This window comes from Lichenostomus cassidix, chromosome 11, assembly GCF_008360975.1.
Source record: "Lichenostomus cassidix isolate B80296 chromosome 11, HeHo_3.0, whole genome shotgun sequence".
Classification (NCBI taxonomy): Eukaryota; Metazoa; Chordata; class Aves; order Passeriformes; family Meliphagidae; genus Lichenostomus; species Lichenostomus cassidix.
In genome coordinates, this window is record NC_139492.1 from 10,689,319 (window position 1) to 10,706,742 (window position 17,424).

General features: G+C 37.0%; 1 protein-coding gene across 7 annotated transcripts in view; it reads right to left on the bottom strand.

The window, feature by feature from the left end:
• FTO (FTO alpha-ketoglutarate dependent dioxygenase) overlaps positions 1 to 17,424 on the bottom strand; it is a 230,151-nt gene that overhangs the window by 183,661 nt on the left and 29,066 nt on the right. For 3 of the 7 annotated variants that reach the window (XM_085071847.1, XM_085071854.1, XM_085071853.1), the window contains exons 2-3: positions 5,872 to 5,949; positions 331 to 988 (exon numbers count right to left, since the gene is read on the bottom strand). In XM_085071847.1, the coding sequence (XP_084927973.1) occupies positions 331 to 988; positions 5,872 to 5,949 (736 nt within the window). Of the gene's footprint in view, positions 1 to 330; positions 989 to 5,871; positions 5,950 to 15,708; positions 15,797 to 17,424 lie in introns of all 7 variants that reach the window. The other 4 variants (XM_085071849.1, XM_085071850.1, XM_085071851.1 and 1 more) reach the window with 3 other exon arrangements.

Consider the following 17,424-nt stretch of genomic DNA (forward strand, 5'->3'; position numbering starts at 1 on the left):
TTACAGGATAGGAAACATGCACATACATTAACCTGAGAAAGGTATTTGACAGATTTTGATTTCCTGGCTCTTATTCAGGGAGTTAATTATACCAATTTTTAAATCTACTTAGAGAACAACTGCTAAGCCAGCTGCAGCAAACACAGGTATTTTGTACAGGTTTTAGTGGAAATAAAGATAAGGCTTAAATACAAAAGGTACCACAATGCATTCAGAAGCACGTGACAAGTCTAGACCAGCAGGTGTGCTTATGTACATAGACACAAGGGAACAGAGGAGAGCTTCAGGGATTTCAGATATTTTTGTGACTGGTCAGGTGCCATCACTCACCTTCACAGCTGTAACTGTACACAGCCACCGCTGACCTTTCCACCAGATTCTCGTCGTGGTGCCAGCTCACTGCCATGCTCCCCATTCCAAAGTAAGGTTCTTGTTTCAAGTACAGCATTTGTAGTGGATCCATATAATTTAATAAAGTCAAATTATAAGATGTTCTGTTCTTTAGACTTCTGTCATCCTCTGGTACACAAACACTGCTTTGATCTTTTGAAACAGACCCTTGCTCTGTAAGAGAAGTAGCAACATTTTGCTCCCTATCTGTTACAGTAGTATCCTTAATTTCTTTGGTCTCAAACAAGTTTTGTCCTTGTAATGCCTTGACTGCTTCAGTATGCAAGTAGTCATTAAGTCTCATTAATGCTTTACAAGCATCATGTATTTGAGGACTGCAATATTTTGTATCATAACCTTCAGTAGGCCAAGGAACTGTAAATAATCTTGTGTTCAAGTACTTGTAAGTGCATCCTGGATTTCCAATTAATATACGAGACACTGGAGTAAGAAAATCTTTTCCTTTGATCCTTACAAGATCTTGAAAGAAACAGTTGTGTTCTCGCAAGGTCAGAAAGCTTTCTTGTACCATTTGATGCAGCTCCTCAGGTACTGTGTCAGATTTCCTAAAAATCAGCTTGGAATACTTGGTCTTCCACTAAAGGAGGGAAAAAAAACAAACAACAAAAAGAGGACAATAATTATTCTTTTTACAGGAGTCAAGATATTTCAAGACAAGGCAAAGCTGTCAAGTTAACAAGCATGAGTCTTGTTATGAATGGGGTGAAGAAATAGATGCCAGTACTTGTTACTTTATTTTCGCATTTCAGAATATTGCAGAAACTGTGGCTATGTACCAGTGGCCTGTAACCAGAGAGTATAACCAGGGCAAATCTCCAGCTAAATAAACAGGAAGAATTCAGTAGAACATACAGCTCATCTGACGAATCTGTAGATAATGCCACCTTTAAGTATGCAAACAATGGAATATAGAGCAGTAAGAAAGTGATTCCTCTTTTTGCAATGGTTGCAAAGACCATTCTGTTTCATTCTGATGTACAGAAATCTAGAGGGCTACATGATAAATAGTTTTATATAACAATACTTTTCAGGGAAAAGATAACAAAATCAAAATGTAATCAAAACGTAAGTTTAGAAAAAATGCGCTGCTAACATTCTGGTCCCTTCTATTTTTACATTCTTCAGTGCATGCCAATTAGTTCTCCTGTTTTATATAAAATCTCCCTTTTGATAACAGAAAATGTCCAAACTCTTTTTCCTCCCCAGCCCCCTACCTGTTATATCCTTTTTCCTCATATCCTCTTCTGACCACACCAGCTCTGGTATCAGCTGGAGTTCAGAATCCAGCAGTGTGTGGAAGCAACAACTCCCAGCAAGGTATAACACTGCTAATCAGCAGCTTCTTGCTTTGTATGCACAATACTGCTTCCCACTCCAGGAAGGCTTGGATAATTTTATTTTGTTAATCTGGTTTCTAAGGAAGTGAGTATCACATAATCACACCTTTTATTGGTTGCCTATAAAGCTGCTTTAACTACTGCTGAGACTGTTTAGCAAACTGGACAAAGGCTAGAGAATAAGTTCTTAAAAAGAGTGAGTTCTTATGTATTTCATTAAAATTAATAGATAAATAAAAGAATCAGATGCAAACTAGCTCCCTTAGTGAGGGAAAGGCTGTAATGTGAGGGTATCAGGTATCAATTAGCACTTGTGAAGCTCCCAAGGACTCACCACACCTATTTCATTTTGTCCAAAAATTAATCACTGGAGGAAAGGTAGATACTGATGGTGGTGTGGGGACACACATTACAGTAGACTGAAATCTGAAGGCATTAGGCAATGGGGCAAGAGCACATGGATGCACAAAACAGACCTGTCAAAACTTTTACTAGTCTAATAGTTTATGTTCAAAGTGCTTTTAAAGAGACAAATAAAAGTCACCAGCACAAAGCACCACACTGGCCTACAATCCATCTGTGAGTGCCTTCTGGTACAACTCAAACCCACTTTACTAGTACTATCTACTTCCAAGTCTCATTTGAACCTGCCTTTCAGGAAATTAATTTTAAGATCCAAGGAACGTGCCCTTAAAAAACACAGACCAGTAAGTGAGTATGCACATTTTCCACTGCATGAAAACAGATTTTTGCATCATAATGCACTGTTATCCTACAGCACTGAAGAGCTGGCTTTATAGGATCATTTGTTTCTACTAAAAAGAGGAACATAAAAGGAAGCCTATTTTAAAAATAATGATTACACATAATAAATCTTGGTTTATCTATAAACCTCGCCACCATTCCTTGTGAATTTTTTACAGTGAAGCTAACTCCTTTTCTTTATACATTTGTATGGTTCCAAAGACTAGATTTCTAGAGAGAGGAAAAAACCACTGTAACAGTATCTACAGATAACAATTTCTGACAATTGTATTTACATGTTTAGCTTCAAACACCAAAGCTTGAAAACAGTTCCAGACCTCTGTTTGAAGGTCCCTCTATAATCCCAGAACAGTGGTTCCCAGCTTTCATTCAAAGAAGTGAACCTAAACTTGATAAACTAAATTCACCTGTGCTTGTCAAAAGCCTGAAATGATTCCTTTAGAGGTCCTGAACTCTCCCTTTTGTTTCTATCAGTGCTGGGTGTCTTCAGCCTTTGAACAGTACAGTGAAAAAAATCCTTACGAACAACAACTAGTGAAATCAGTTAACTGCAAATTTAAGACTTACAGCTGTAGGCTGCAATCAGATGTGTAGGTACAGGCTGATGGGAATCATAAATATTCTTTCACAATCTTAATAATGACAGAATATTATATGTTGTGACATATAAAGGCTGTTATTTCCTTTATTTCTTTCATTATGCAAATGTCCTGTATGAAAGAAAGAGCACTAATAGCTCTACAGCAAAATTCCAGTATTTTTTTTAATAATTCTGTATACTGGACATACTCATAGCACATTACATGTGCTACTATGGTATACTTAAACAGTCACTAATACTATATATTTTTAAACCACTTATATGAACATATAAATACACTGAATTTCTGACATGAATCACACACAGAAAATTCTAAACAATTATCAAAAACAGAAGGAGGGAAATAACAACATGACGTAAAGCAATTAAATGCCTGAACACAGGCACTAGAAAGGAAGAACACAGATTTTACAAAGGTAACAACACTGTATTCTCCTCCCGAACTGCAGAGGTAATGCCTTGCACATTTTGCTGCCAGCAAAGTCAGAGGCATGTTACCTTGGGGTAGTGCTTTAATATCACATGCTTAAGAACTATTTCATCATTAAGGTATCTCAAAAGAAATCAGGAAGTGGAAACACATTTCCGACACATCACACGAAAACAGCCTGGTCTTCTTTAAATCCCCAACCAGCGTCTGTGCTGTGCCCTCCATAAGGAAAGAATTACAGGATCAGAACACGGGGTGAATGCTGGGTTCACATTGGACAACTTGTTGTTTCAGGGGGATGGGGAAGGGCAGTAATCATGTACTCTGTGTTGTAACTCTGACAGCCAGTAGTAAAGGTCAACTCACTGAAAGAAGTGGGTGCATTACAGACAACTACAGGACAGTGAACAAAAAGCACATTTGATGCTCAAATCTTCTTGTGAATGTTACATACAACATTTTAAATATACTGATGCTTTCACTCAACACAGAGAATCACCCTATGGAATTGAGTGACAGAATAAAGCTGGAAATCAGCAATAAGGACCTTTCATAGGCAAACTGCCATGTGTGTAATGAAATGATAGTCTGTACTTCAAATATTTGTGCATTACCTTGTTACAGCCTCTTTCTTATTCAGTACTGGCTTTAAACATTAGATTGTTTCAGCTTATGGCTTGGGGCCCTCCAAAATCCTTCATCAGGCAAAACACATTGAAAGAGGATGTGAGTGAAGTTTTGCTTGTGATGGAATTTCTTACTTCTGTGGAGGCTGTACACTTCCATACCTGACACAATATGGCAGTTTTTTTAGTTGCACCCTACCTAACTTTTTCAACATGTTCAAAGGATACTATTTTGTAAGAGGTGGATCCTTCAAGGAGTGGGGCAGGTCTGTCCAGGAAAGACAGACTATAAAACTAAACTGTATGTGATATTTTACCTTGCCCATTTGTTGTCTTCAAGCTCTCACCCTTCTTTACCTCTCCAGCTGTAGTGCATTTAAGCATCATGGAACTTGCAATTTCTACAGCTGTGATTGAAGTAACATTTCATAACCACCACAGAACTTAAAAGGTGTTCGTGATGCTTATCACATAAACTTAAAAACACCTAGCATGCACACATACACTACATTAAAAGTATAATTCTATACTTGCAAAAAGAATGTATCTAAACTTTATTAACGCTTGAATAGCTGTGATTTTACCGCTTATCTTGCTCCCATTGCCTTCCATATTTATGGGTTACTGACCCTGAGCAAATGACAGGCCACTTGGGCAACCTTGCCTCCACCTTCTCTTTTAACATCAGCTCCATGAGAAGGTGAATTTACAAAGATGGGAAAACGAAAAAAGATGCTGAGCAAAGCAGCTCTTTACAGCATCTGAGATAGAAGAGAACAAAGAGGGGATGTAACAGGACTAGGAATGAGAAAAGTCAGATGCCCCATTCTTAAAAGGGGGAAGAGTTTCTTCATGAGCGTAAGTTTAGGACTGAAAAGAATGTGTTTGTGTTTATGTGTAAAGAAAAAAGAAATAATAAAACCCATCTGTATCACTCTTATAAATTTTCCCAGCTCTTCTACACTTGCACATCTTCGAGCCATATATCAACGTAAGGCAGGCAACACTCCTGTGTCATGTAACGTGAGCATATTCACTGGAGCTGTTCAAACAACCACGTTATTTCTTATGCTTTTTGTCTTACCATGATCCAATTTGCTCTGATTAAACCTACCCTGAGTTCTGTAGCTGATCTAGAAAGATCTGAGATAGATACAGAAAATTCCATTAATTCATTATATTCTTCCATACACTGACTTGGTTTGCTACTCATGTGGCCACTGGGCCTGATCTTACTTTCGTTTGGTTTCATTTGAGGCATTTCAGTTTCCACAGTTTGTTTTGTAAGCAAAGTCTTAACAATTACTCATTGTTGGAAAGTAGAATTAAGCCCTCAAATTTATAAATGTCTGTGTTAATATTCCCCCTATTTTGCCAAACGTGAGCTATAAAGGTCTCTTCACCACTCAGAAAAAAAAATTAGTGACATGTATTTTGTTTCAACAAAGCATGAGAAACCGTGATTAATTGTTACACATTACTTGTAGCAAGGGCACACACCTAAAAATACAAGAAAGTTATCCAAGTTCTAATTCATGAATATGCCAATTTTAGAGATCTTATTTCACACCACCTGGAAGTGCAGTATCAGGATACCTTTTTTCATATCAAATTTCACCGTGTCTCTTTGAAGGAAGATTTATTTGTTGTTCAGTGCAAACAGGCATTTTAGTTTAAAAGGAGTTAAAGGAAATACGTTACCAGCTGGTGGAAATCAGTGTCAGTTGGTGTCAGATATGGAAGTCTATTCTCCCCAAGTTCTTCAAGAAGTTTTTTCTTCTGTTTTGGAGGGTAAAATTGAAACAGAAAATTAGATTAAAAGCCAAAATATAAACAGAGAATCATAAAAATAGTTGTATTAAAATCACAAAAACAGGTGCAATTACTTCTCTTGCTACCTTCAATTCTGGAAAATTAAATAAGGAAAAACCAATGAAAAAAAATCAGTGGAACTTCTCCACTTACAAAGCAGTAATTCAGTTTAGGTACTTTTAGAGCACATTAGTACTTTTACTCCTGAATTCTTTTTTAGATAATCAGTCCTTGTTACACTGGTCAAAATTCATCTCACCCTTATGTTCTCCAGACCTGTGCCTACTTTATAATTAGACAATTTCTAATTTACTTTTCATTTTGTTTTTTACTTCAGTCTCTGCACCCAATGGGTACAAAGTTCGTATTTCGTCGAATGGCTCAACAACCCACCTCATTAAAACAATGAGCCCCAGTGTTGGGTGTACCCTAAAATATTTCCTGAAGTGGATTAAGAAAGAAAAAGAAAGGACAATCTACTGCAGCCCAAAGCCATCACAGCCTGACAACATTTAAAAACAGATTTTTTGTGGCCTTATACAATTAATTGTGTTAATGATTTGCAAAGTTCAAGAGATGCTTGAAACACACCATCAGATTTCTGGAATCAAAGAATCCTGATCCATGACAGGTCCATCCACACTTACCTACTCACAGACTAACTCAACACTAACTCAGTATAAGAACCGATTAACAATGATGTAAAAATATTACAGCGGAAGTACTGGCCTACAAAATTAAGACACTCCTTCCTCTACTTGTTCTTTCTTTTAGCTTGCAAGGATGACTTTCTGAAAACTCTGATTATTAACAAATTTTTACTTACTTGCAACTCAAAGATCATAAAACTATGTCTGCCATAATGCTTAAATATATACCAGGATTAAGATTCCTATTTTTACAGCAATATTTTCAACTACATAAACACTAGCACAAGAAACAACTCAAGTTGCAGCTCCCTTAGTATTTTTATGTTGTAAGCGAAAGACCAGATGGAAATGGAATACAGTTTTTAAAAGAACAGTAAGGGTATAATACAAAGGTAAACAGAGTAAGTAAAAAAAAGGTATCAGTAACACTTTCTTAAAACCAAGATCAAAACAAGGTCAAAACAGATTTTTGCTATTCTGGCACTACTATTTAAAAAAGGAAGAAAAAATATCCCTTGTAATAACTAACTCCTGGCTTATAGCAAAGACATAAACAAGGAAAGCCAAACTATGGAATGTAACTGCATTCTGTGACAATGAATTCCATTTATTCAAATTTAAGCATCAAAAAAGACGACAGAGGTTCAAAGCCAGGTGGAAGTGCAGAGGATTTTAAGGTTCATAGATCAGTCAAACTACAATAAGAGCAGGTGGCTCTCACTCATCTCCACACTCCCAATGTGCTAAGCACCAACTCTTAACAAGCCTGAGCAGAGCAGCACTGACATTTCTGAACCAGTGGTGTAATTTCTTTATGTCCTCAGTTTTCTTTGGGGACAGGTTGTTGGTATGTAGACATGAAGGCACTGGCGAAACCCAGCCCATTATAACTTCAGATTAAGTTGGCAAAAAAATGACATGCTGATTTCCTGCATCTTCTAAAACAATTACACTTCTCTATTACTAAAACCTTGCCAGAATTTTATTACATGAAATTGCTGAAAACATTTGACTGGCTTTTTATCTGTAAGATAAACCATATTAAACTGCAGAAAAAAAATAAGATATTTTAACACAGACTCACATCTGTGGGAAGAAAAAGAAAACGTGGGAAGAAGAGACATTCTGACAATTTCTTTGTCAAGTATCAGGCTCTTGGCAAAAAGCACACAACATTAAAATGAACTCTTGTGTATAGGTAGTACTAGTTCACATTTGATTGTCAGATCTGGCTAAGTGCTGCTCTTCAGCTTGATGTGCAGACTAATACACACAGCTGGGTGGTATAACATGCTGCTCATCTCTTATGCAAGAAGCTGTCACACAGATGTCAAAAACATCAAGCTACTCACAAATACCTCCAAAAAGTTAAAAAAAAGAAAAACTGAGTATCTGGCTATACCAGCTGGCTGATGTGAAAGTCTAAGCACTGTTACATAGGCATTGTTTATTGGTTCTTCAAACCATAAACCTCTAAATAAAAACTAAAAAAATTGCCTTTACTGGAAGGTCTCAGACTTCTTTAAAAGCATTTTTCTAAATCTGATTTTTATATTTTAAAATTCATAAACAGTGTAACAGATTATTCAGATATCAAGATCATGTTTCTTGTGTTTTAAAAAGTGATTTTGATGCACACATTAGGGATGCCAATACATGAAAGACAATCTAATGTGCACCATTCCTGTCACCACGCACTGTGCACTGCTTTAGAGACTTTCTTAAGTGTTGATCTTGGGCCTTCAGAAAGGCAAAAACCTCTGCAAATGCTTATTTTGTGGGCTGCTGTGAGTTTTACTGGAGCTATTTTAACTGACTCTGCAATGAAGATCAGAAGCACAAATGCACAACTTTAGAGAGCGAAATGAACATCCTGCAGACATTAACAATCTCTGCTCACTTACTAATAATAGAGGATTATTAATGAGACAGCTGGTTGTAAAATTCAGCAAGTGGAATATTAATAATTGGAATCTCTCAATCACTATACATGTAATTATTTATTTTTCCTGGCAAGAGAAGTGATGCATTGTATGTTAGAGTGAGAGAAGTAACAGAAACACAGCTAAGACACATCAAAAGCACAAGCCAAAATGCAGTTATGTTACACACATGTTTTGCTATTTTCAAATTAAGTGGTATAAGGAAAAGATGGGACTTAATGACATTTTCTGACTAAGAGGCATGACAATGTAAAAACTTTTGCAGCTGATATTTTTCCCTGTGGGGTGTCAATACCATTCTCTGAAGGTTTCATTTCTCTTAATTTTAAGACAGAAGTTCAATATCTAGGCTATAAAGGCTTATGAACATTTTAGTGTTTCCAACATAGAATTCCTACTTAGTTTTCTCATCAAACAAGTCAGAAGACAATAGTTTTTCATGCAATCCAGTGTGTTTGCAGAAATTTCAGAGGTAGATCTTGAAAAAAGGGCCACTATTCAAAGCATAAGTACCATCTCCATCCCCAATACTGTTTTTCCCAATAGTCTTTTGTTTTCCAAAAGGTTATCAGGTTTAGAATGCCTGAGAATGTCTATTGTCATGAAAGAAAGATCTGGATCAAAGTTCAAATGCAAACCTTTGGTTTTCCAAAAATCCCTCCTTCCTATTACCTTTTTTCCCCACATAAGAATGTCCATTAGGGCCTGTGTTTCCCTTTCAGTCTTTTTTTTAATCAACTCTAATAAAACATGGATTTCTTTCAAGTCCTGCATGAAGCAAAGGGCTAGTGCTCTAAAATGCTTCATAAAGAGCTTTATAAAGGAGGAAGATTAAATATATAGCAAAAATGTTGTGACACAATACTAAGACCCCATCAAGAAAAAAAGCCACCATTTTACAGGAACTTCCACAACATTACCTCCTAACAGTCATTCATGTTACATTTTTTAATGAAAAATAAAATTGAGATAGTTTCTTAAGGAAGGAATGTGATTTTGAAGTTGACATTTGTTTAAACTACAAGGCTTTCCAAGTGTTACCTATTAAAACTTCATAGCTACCAAGATCATTCAAGTGGCTCACTAAAGTTATGTCAGAAATGAACCTAGAGTAATAAAAAATGCATTCTAAATGTACCATTACAGCTTTTATTTCTCCATTATCACATATATTGGATTTCAGATTTTTTTTTCTTCAAATTATATCTGTAAACTCGACTCATCAAAAGATCTTAAGGGACCAGGCAATTTTACAGCACCATTTACTGACATGAAAACATTATATTGCCAGCCTACCCTTCATTACACTCAAGACTTACCAAAAGCTTTGTCTGTGCTACATTCTATAATCCAGCCTCCCAAAAATACTGGTAGACATACAATCATACTCCACCACACTTTGCATACTATAAGCTGCCCTCCCTGCCCCCACAATGTAAGTTGAAAACATTTTTATATTAAGGGCAAAAATATGCATTATTATCATTCTATGTAAACTCATATTAAAAATTAGCTATACCTGTCTAGCAAAATTTAATGTCCCATATATCCACTAGCAAATTATACTGTAATAAATTATGCTTGTTATTTAATATAACTACAGTGAATCCTGTTCTTCCACTGAACAAACTGGTCCGGCTACAGAAGTAACAAAATGCAGTTCAAGTGACCTGGGCATGAAAAGAAATTACGTAATGAACAATCCACTGACATGTAAAGACCTCAGATCTAACATCAGCATCTGTGAGTAGCTGTCCTGAAGACTGTTTGATATTCTCTGCTGCAAAGGTACTGTTTGGCTTTGCTTACTAATTTCAACCTCTCTTACCCTTTCTCATAAATCAACAGTCCCAGGTTTTGGTTCACATACACACAGACCAGTCATGCATATGCACAACACACACAACTGATGTAACTGAACTAAGAGTTAATTTATGCATTGAAGCAGCTTAGCAATGTGTGAAAAATGTCTGCTGCCAGTACCCCTATCTCCCCACCCTGAAGTGTTAAGGGCCCCTTAATTGTTGTTTTAACCTACAGGAACATTGTTCCTTTGGCCAGTGGCAGTTAATGGAACAGAACTGGCAATTTCCTTACCTAGCTGAGTGTAGATTTGTCACACATGGATTAGCACTGCAAGTAATCACAACAAAAATTTGAAGTAATAAATAGCTCAAACACAGACACTTTACGCTGACAAAACGTCCCTAAGCCTCCACCATATAATTGTGAATAAACTTCTTCTGCCATCCCTGCAAGCATCTTAATACCATCATGCATGTCTTGCTCCCTCTTACCATTTGTGTATCCTCCTGCAGCAGGTACCAGTTAGTAAATGGGTCAGCTGTATGTATTAGGTAAGAAGTAAGAACATTCAAACTTTGAAAATGATCAAGTTTCAATCAGACCTCCAGTTCTTAGTTTCTTCTCATACATACGGACACAAGATCGTAAATGTACTCAAGAAAACACTCAAGACAGTGGATACTTTTAGTTCAATGTAGTTGTGAGTCACAATGAATAGGTAAAGGCACTGGAGCATTTCAGAATCCCATTTTTTGCATAGTTACTAAAAAATAGCCAACAGTTTCTGAGAAACTAGATTTCTTAATCAAGCAATTCTTAACCAGCTCACCTCCAAAGAATCAGCAGACAGAAACTTTAGTGACTATTACCAGAAACTAATTCTACATGATGTGACAAAAACACCCCTACACACCCAGTCCCAAGAAACCAAGGGGTTTTGACCAGTTGTGAAATACTATGCAACAATATTTGACAGACAAAAGATTCAATAAAGATTAAAGACAGATAAAATAAAAACATAAATTATAACAAGGGTTAATGTTGAAGCAATGATACATTTGGTCTTGCTGTTCATGTTCATCTCATGTTCTAAGGACATGAAGATATTGATGTTTCCTAACTTCTACGGAAATATATTACCAGGACACTTAGCACTAGATCTCTGTAGCCTTAGAAGCTGCATATTATGTTTAGGAATGAAAAATAATGTTGATATGGTGCTTCTTCTCCTTGAATGACCCAAAGAAAGAGAAAGAAACATTAACAATCATCACATTATTTTGTAGTACTGAATATCTTCAATGTGGAATTGTACAAACTTCACTGGGATTCAACATCTAATTAATCTAGCAAAGTAAGAGCAGACACACTGACCAACAACCACAGAACAAACCAAGGACCTCCAGACTGAAACTCAAGGGCTGACACAGCTTGAAATGCAGATTCAGAACCTTTGCAACAAGTTCAGAACTTCTGTAGATACAAAGAACTTCCCAACACAAACACTGGCAGGTCACACTAATACAGTTTTTCAGAACTATCAGCAAAATCAAAGATACAATTAATTTTCTTGCAGCTTTTTACCATTCCAGAAAATAACAAGCCTTGCAGGATTGCTGCTCTCTCTCTATATATATGTGAGTGTATATAGGTAACAGTAGAAGCAACCAATGTGCAGTAAGAACACTTTAAAAAGGGGGGGAAAATCCAAGTGTTAAAATATCACCCAGAAGATAAAGCAGTCAAAAGTAAAGTGAAAAGGAAAAGGAAAAAAACCCAACAGATATTTCCTTAAATACGTCAGTTTAGCATCAAATGCAGCTTCTAACTTGCCCTTGGTGGCACTGCAGAAGACAGTGTTAATGCAGAAAGAGCAGGTGTTAAGTGCAAATGCATGTGCCATGCAGTCGGCTACAAGGAAGATCAATAAGGAGCTAGAGCATTAAATTTCACATACTGTAACTGTCATGCCCATTACACAGTATTTGAACATCTCTGTAGGCCATTACAAAATTGTTGATTCTTGATATTTTTTACAGAACCAAATTATTTTCCAGAGATTTTATTAGCACAATAAGCACCACGAAAGTCTAAAAGCACTTACAAACTTGGTGAAGTTTGAAGATCTTTACAGCCTTCCAAGACATCATATCTACATATTTGCAGGATGCATAACCATATTGTTCACTCCAGAATGAAAAGGCAGGAAGATGGTTTCAAGCCTTACAGAAAAAAGGAAATGTATTCCAGGAACACTTTTCTTTTGTGTTAGTCACATTTTGTATTTTAAGATGTATTTTAAAGGAGGCATTTACAAGATAATTCTCGAGAGTATGTGCCACAATTAAAAAATCACTGCTGACAAGAATGCACCAAAGGAAGGGGTAGGCCAGTCCCCTGGGCTTCAGCGGTAGAAGCAGAATCAGAGTTCTTGCCTCTGCTCTTCAATATCTACGTTTTGTCCTTTTCAAGGACATGATAAACTTTCCTTCCAACATTTCTCACTAGAGGAGGCTTTGAGCAGAAGCTTTGTGCATTTCTCCCTCCTCTCCCCAAAACAATTCAAAGGCAACTCTGTGTAATCATGGTTACAATTAATTCAGTGTTTTGCAAACTGTCAAAGTCTTTTCAAAACTGCACAGCCACTGAGATGCCATTTTTCAAGATACACAGGAAAACAGTGTTAATACAGTTGCATCACTTTTTCCTATGCATTTTAAAGGACATAAAGACTACAGTTCACATTATGCACATGAATTTAACACAACAAAAATTTTAAGAGAGTATTCAGTGAGGAGAAGTGCAATTTGTAACATTTTACACAACTGGACCACATAATCCATGAGGTCCCTTTCCAACCTTCTATTTTATGATTCTACAATTTACAAGTGACCTGTGTAATAAATGCACAGACACTGGTTTGTATTTATCACATACTAATTTCCTAACTTCACATGCTCTACACCATCAGCCAAATGATGGTAACACTCACTTAGAAAACCTAAATCCTACAGTTGTTGACTCAACTTTATAATAAGACAGCTTGATGAAATACTGTTGAATTTTGGCATATAGATTCAATAAAGATATCACTATATGGTTTGCTGAAAAAAGGGGATTATTTTTTCAACAAAAGTAATTTTAAGAAACACCTCATAGTGAACAATTCAGACCTGGTTAATTTTGTTTAGCTTGAAGGCTTTGTTTTGTACACAGTCTCCGAAATAAGCCACATGGGGAACAGAAAGCTAACATTTAAATGTTAAGTTGGAAGGCAACAATTAGCAAAATTCAGGGTCTGAAACACAGGGCAAGTTCAGACCAGAAACAGGGAGCACAACTGAAAAGAAAGGATAATTAGGCATTGGAGAAAACACCTCTGTGAAACATGCATTCTCCCTCATGGGAATTTTTTCTTATACCAAGTTTTGAAGTTTTTCTAAATGAGTGGTTCCCAAACAGTTTAGACCAGCAGACTACAATGAATCATTCATATTTCCTTAAGAAGTTCTGCACATTCAGCCTAACCAAATAAACTGGAGGCAGCAGAGCCACACTGACTGAAGGCTTGATGCATCTCATTCCTCAGTTTGGTTTTGATTAATCACTTTGCCAGTCACCAGTGGTTAGTGAATCAGGAGACCTGGGCCTGTTTCTGTAAGAAAGTATTTTACTGAAGTCCTAAAGTGATGTTAGAAATTCTCTTCTGCCTCACAATCCAAAAACCAGGAGTTTGTTGGGATCTGTATTTCACAGTACTGAGAACGTTTGCAATACTATCATAACATTAAAGAACTGCAGCTAAAAGGACTAGTCATTGTCTGCACCGAACATTTTATTCATAAGCCATCTTTGCATAATGTAAATAATGTTGGGGTATACTAAGAGGTAAAATACAAGAGAGCACTGATGTGCTGTGAAAGAAGTAGATCTCTAGCCATTTTCTTTGTGCCAAATCCAGGTGAATTTCATAATGCAAAACAACATTTTGCTTAAGAATACATCTGTTGAGCAAACTTGAGAACTCCTACATTTTCAAATAATACTGTTTTAATAAAGCTATTCTGACTCATGAAAAGGCTAACACTTAATTTCCAGTTTTCATTTCTATTATTTGCATATACAGATCTTATTTCTCATTAACTTTTCCCCTCACTTGTATTGTTCAGGTGAAATTTTGCAGAGCAGCACTGCTCAACTAAAACATACACAAAAATTACTTTTTAAGTCTTCCTTGTACATTTGTTAAGGGAAAACTCTTGCAGGTCCTTTCTTCCCATACACTTACATTTCTAACTGGTCTAAGATTCTAGATAATCCTGCTGCTACCTCTGTCTGTACTTTGACACTGTGAGTAGTACAGTACAGTACATAACAAATCTTTTCAAAATCATCTCTTCCCTTCTCCATGCTATTCTCAAATACAGGTTGGATTTCTGAAGGTGAAAAAGAGGGAGACTGGCACACAGAAAACCATTCCACATTTCAACACAACTCTCCTTTGCCCTACTTGCTCCCCTCTGCTGAAAAATATCCCAGACTTATATTACTGCATGTTTCTTCCGCCAAATTTAATAAATGAACAATTCCTACCAAGAATACTAACTCACTCTAGAATGGTTTGGATTCATTGCTACACAAAGGAAGAAGAGGGACAGCCATACTGATCCATAACAGATACTGAAGCTGCAGCAGGCTGATAGGAAAACACAGACCTGGCTAATCAACTGCATGGTGACACTCAACATTTAATCCATGGAGTGACCCAGTAAACAAAAAGCACCAAATTTCTGATTGTATCTTTAAATAAATATCTGTATATGTTATATAAGAACATTATCAAAAAGCCCACAGTAAATAAGAGCAAGTGAAGTAACAGTGAGAAAAAGTAATAACCCTCTCTATACACACAAGCACACAAACAATAATCCTAACATGGAAGTACAACTTGACAAAGAGAAAGATTGTTCTGAACTATCACAAAACTAAAGGCATGCAGGAAAGTTTCCATCCAACTGAAAATACTGCAGACACCTTAAAATTCTAAACTCTCTTGCCTCCTTAGAGGATATGTCAAAAACAAGAATAAATAAATTTCATTTCCTTCAGAATATCTACAAAGACTGGAGTCAACAATTTTATCATTTGATAGAGTGGTTTTACATGTTGGGGTACTCTCAACCTGAAATTAAAAAATCTAGGCCACCCTTTCTGACATGTAGCCTGCATGTCTGTGCTAAAACCATCTGAGTGACAGCAGCTCAGTTGCATTAATAAGGGAGGCTGAGGGCAAGGAACAGACATTAAGAGAAAGCTGCCAGACCCACCTTTGTTCTTATTTGCTGGCTTAACATGCTGTATTACTTCCCCTTCTACAATGGAAGTGCTTCAGCAGTAACTGTAATTCAAAAAGGGCTGAATGAAAAAAGAATGAACAATGTAGGATTTAAAAAAAATATTCAAAGGGAGGATTTTAAAATTAAATAACAGACAACTGCAAGAGCTTATGACCCACATTTAGCACTACATATGCTGCAATTCCCAGCTAAACTAGTGACAAAGGCTTGATAGTCCCCAATCAGAGCTGAACTTCCTTTTGAAATATGCCTCAAACCACCGTTCGTTAAACAAATTAATTACATAAGAATTCCATTAGATTTTTACTTAAGCATTTAACTGAAAAAAATACTATAGTTACATACTAATTTTGGGGACCCTTAACTTTATTAGCCCCTGCATTTGGAAAGAACCATGATGAGGATCCCTACCCACAGCATTTATTCAAGGACCGTTTCTTTTTATTTCCATAACAACAATTATAAGCAAAATCATGTCCAGCTAGAAAATTGCAAAAAAACCCAAGTACTGTTAAACTCAGAATTCCTACCTGTATTTTCATACCAAGCAGACTAACTTTGACCATCATGATAGCAGAGAGATCACCTTGAACATGTATATGAGAATTGCTCCTCTAGAACACAGTGATCTGTACAAACTTCATGAAGCACTAGAACAGGCTCCTAAAGCCTGCCATTGGTAAAAGACACTGTACTCTAATTTCTGTAGCTCCTCATTCCATTTCTCTTTTCTTGCTATCTAAGTTGACAAGTTAAGTGTTCTGTGCATACAAGTTTTCAATAGCCCATTACAAAAAGACTTGAATTTGTTTGCATTACACACCACGGGGATTAAAAAGGAGTTAATATATATCTATTCAGAACTATTGTGCAGAAAATAGCTGTGTTGTACAGGGCTTAGGCTGTGACCCGCTTAACTTTATTCATAGAATGCACAATCCATCACGTACAAAAACACAGAGGAAAATGCGAGGTGTTGGTAAGTACCGCTGTTAGCGAGAAATTCTGCTAATTATTACACCAAATAAGCATAGTCAACAGGCCAGAGCTGTGAGAGGGCATGTTTCAGGGCATTAAATGGCTGCCTTGGATGGAGATGAATATATTACACTATGGCCTTTAACAATAAAACAATTTCCCTGACACTTCCCAACGCAGGAGCTGCAGCGCGCAGCGAGGAGCGCACTGTACTCGGACAGGACGATGATGCTCCAGTGCCACCTAGTGCCTTGCAGCTCCGCAGAGCCACAGCACACTCCAATTCAACAGCTAACTAATTAACCCAGCTCCAGCCCGCACAGCACGGGACAGCAGCCTCCCTCCTTGCCCGGAAAACACAGACAGAGCGAGGTCGTGGGGAGAAGCCCCCTCCTCTTGGTTTGTAACTCCAACCCGCGCGTCCCTAAATGGCCGGGAAGGCTTTACATACAGTGTTATCACAGCCTGCTCTTACAGTCCCAGCCGCTACATCGCAAAGCCTGTACTGTGCACTGGAAGCTATGGAGAGCTTTTGAAATTGATTTTAGGAAAATGTTTCATCGACTTAACATCTTTTATTCCCCCTTCCCCCCCCTCCATCCCCCCCCCCGTTTTGAATGGACTATCATTACTATTTTTATCTGGAGTGCTTTCACAGCTTAATAAAATGTTCTAAAGGTGGCAAACTTTGCACATTCTTCCATTCCT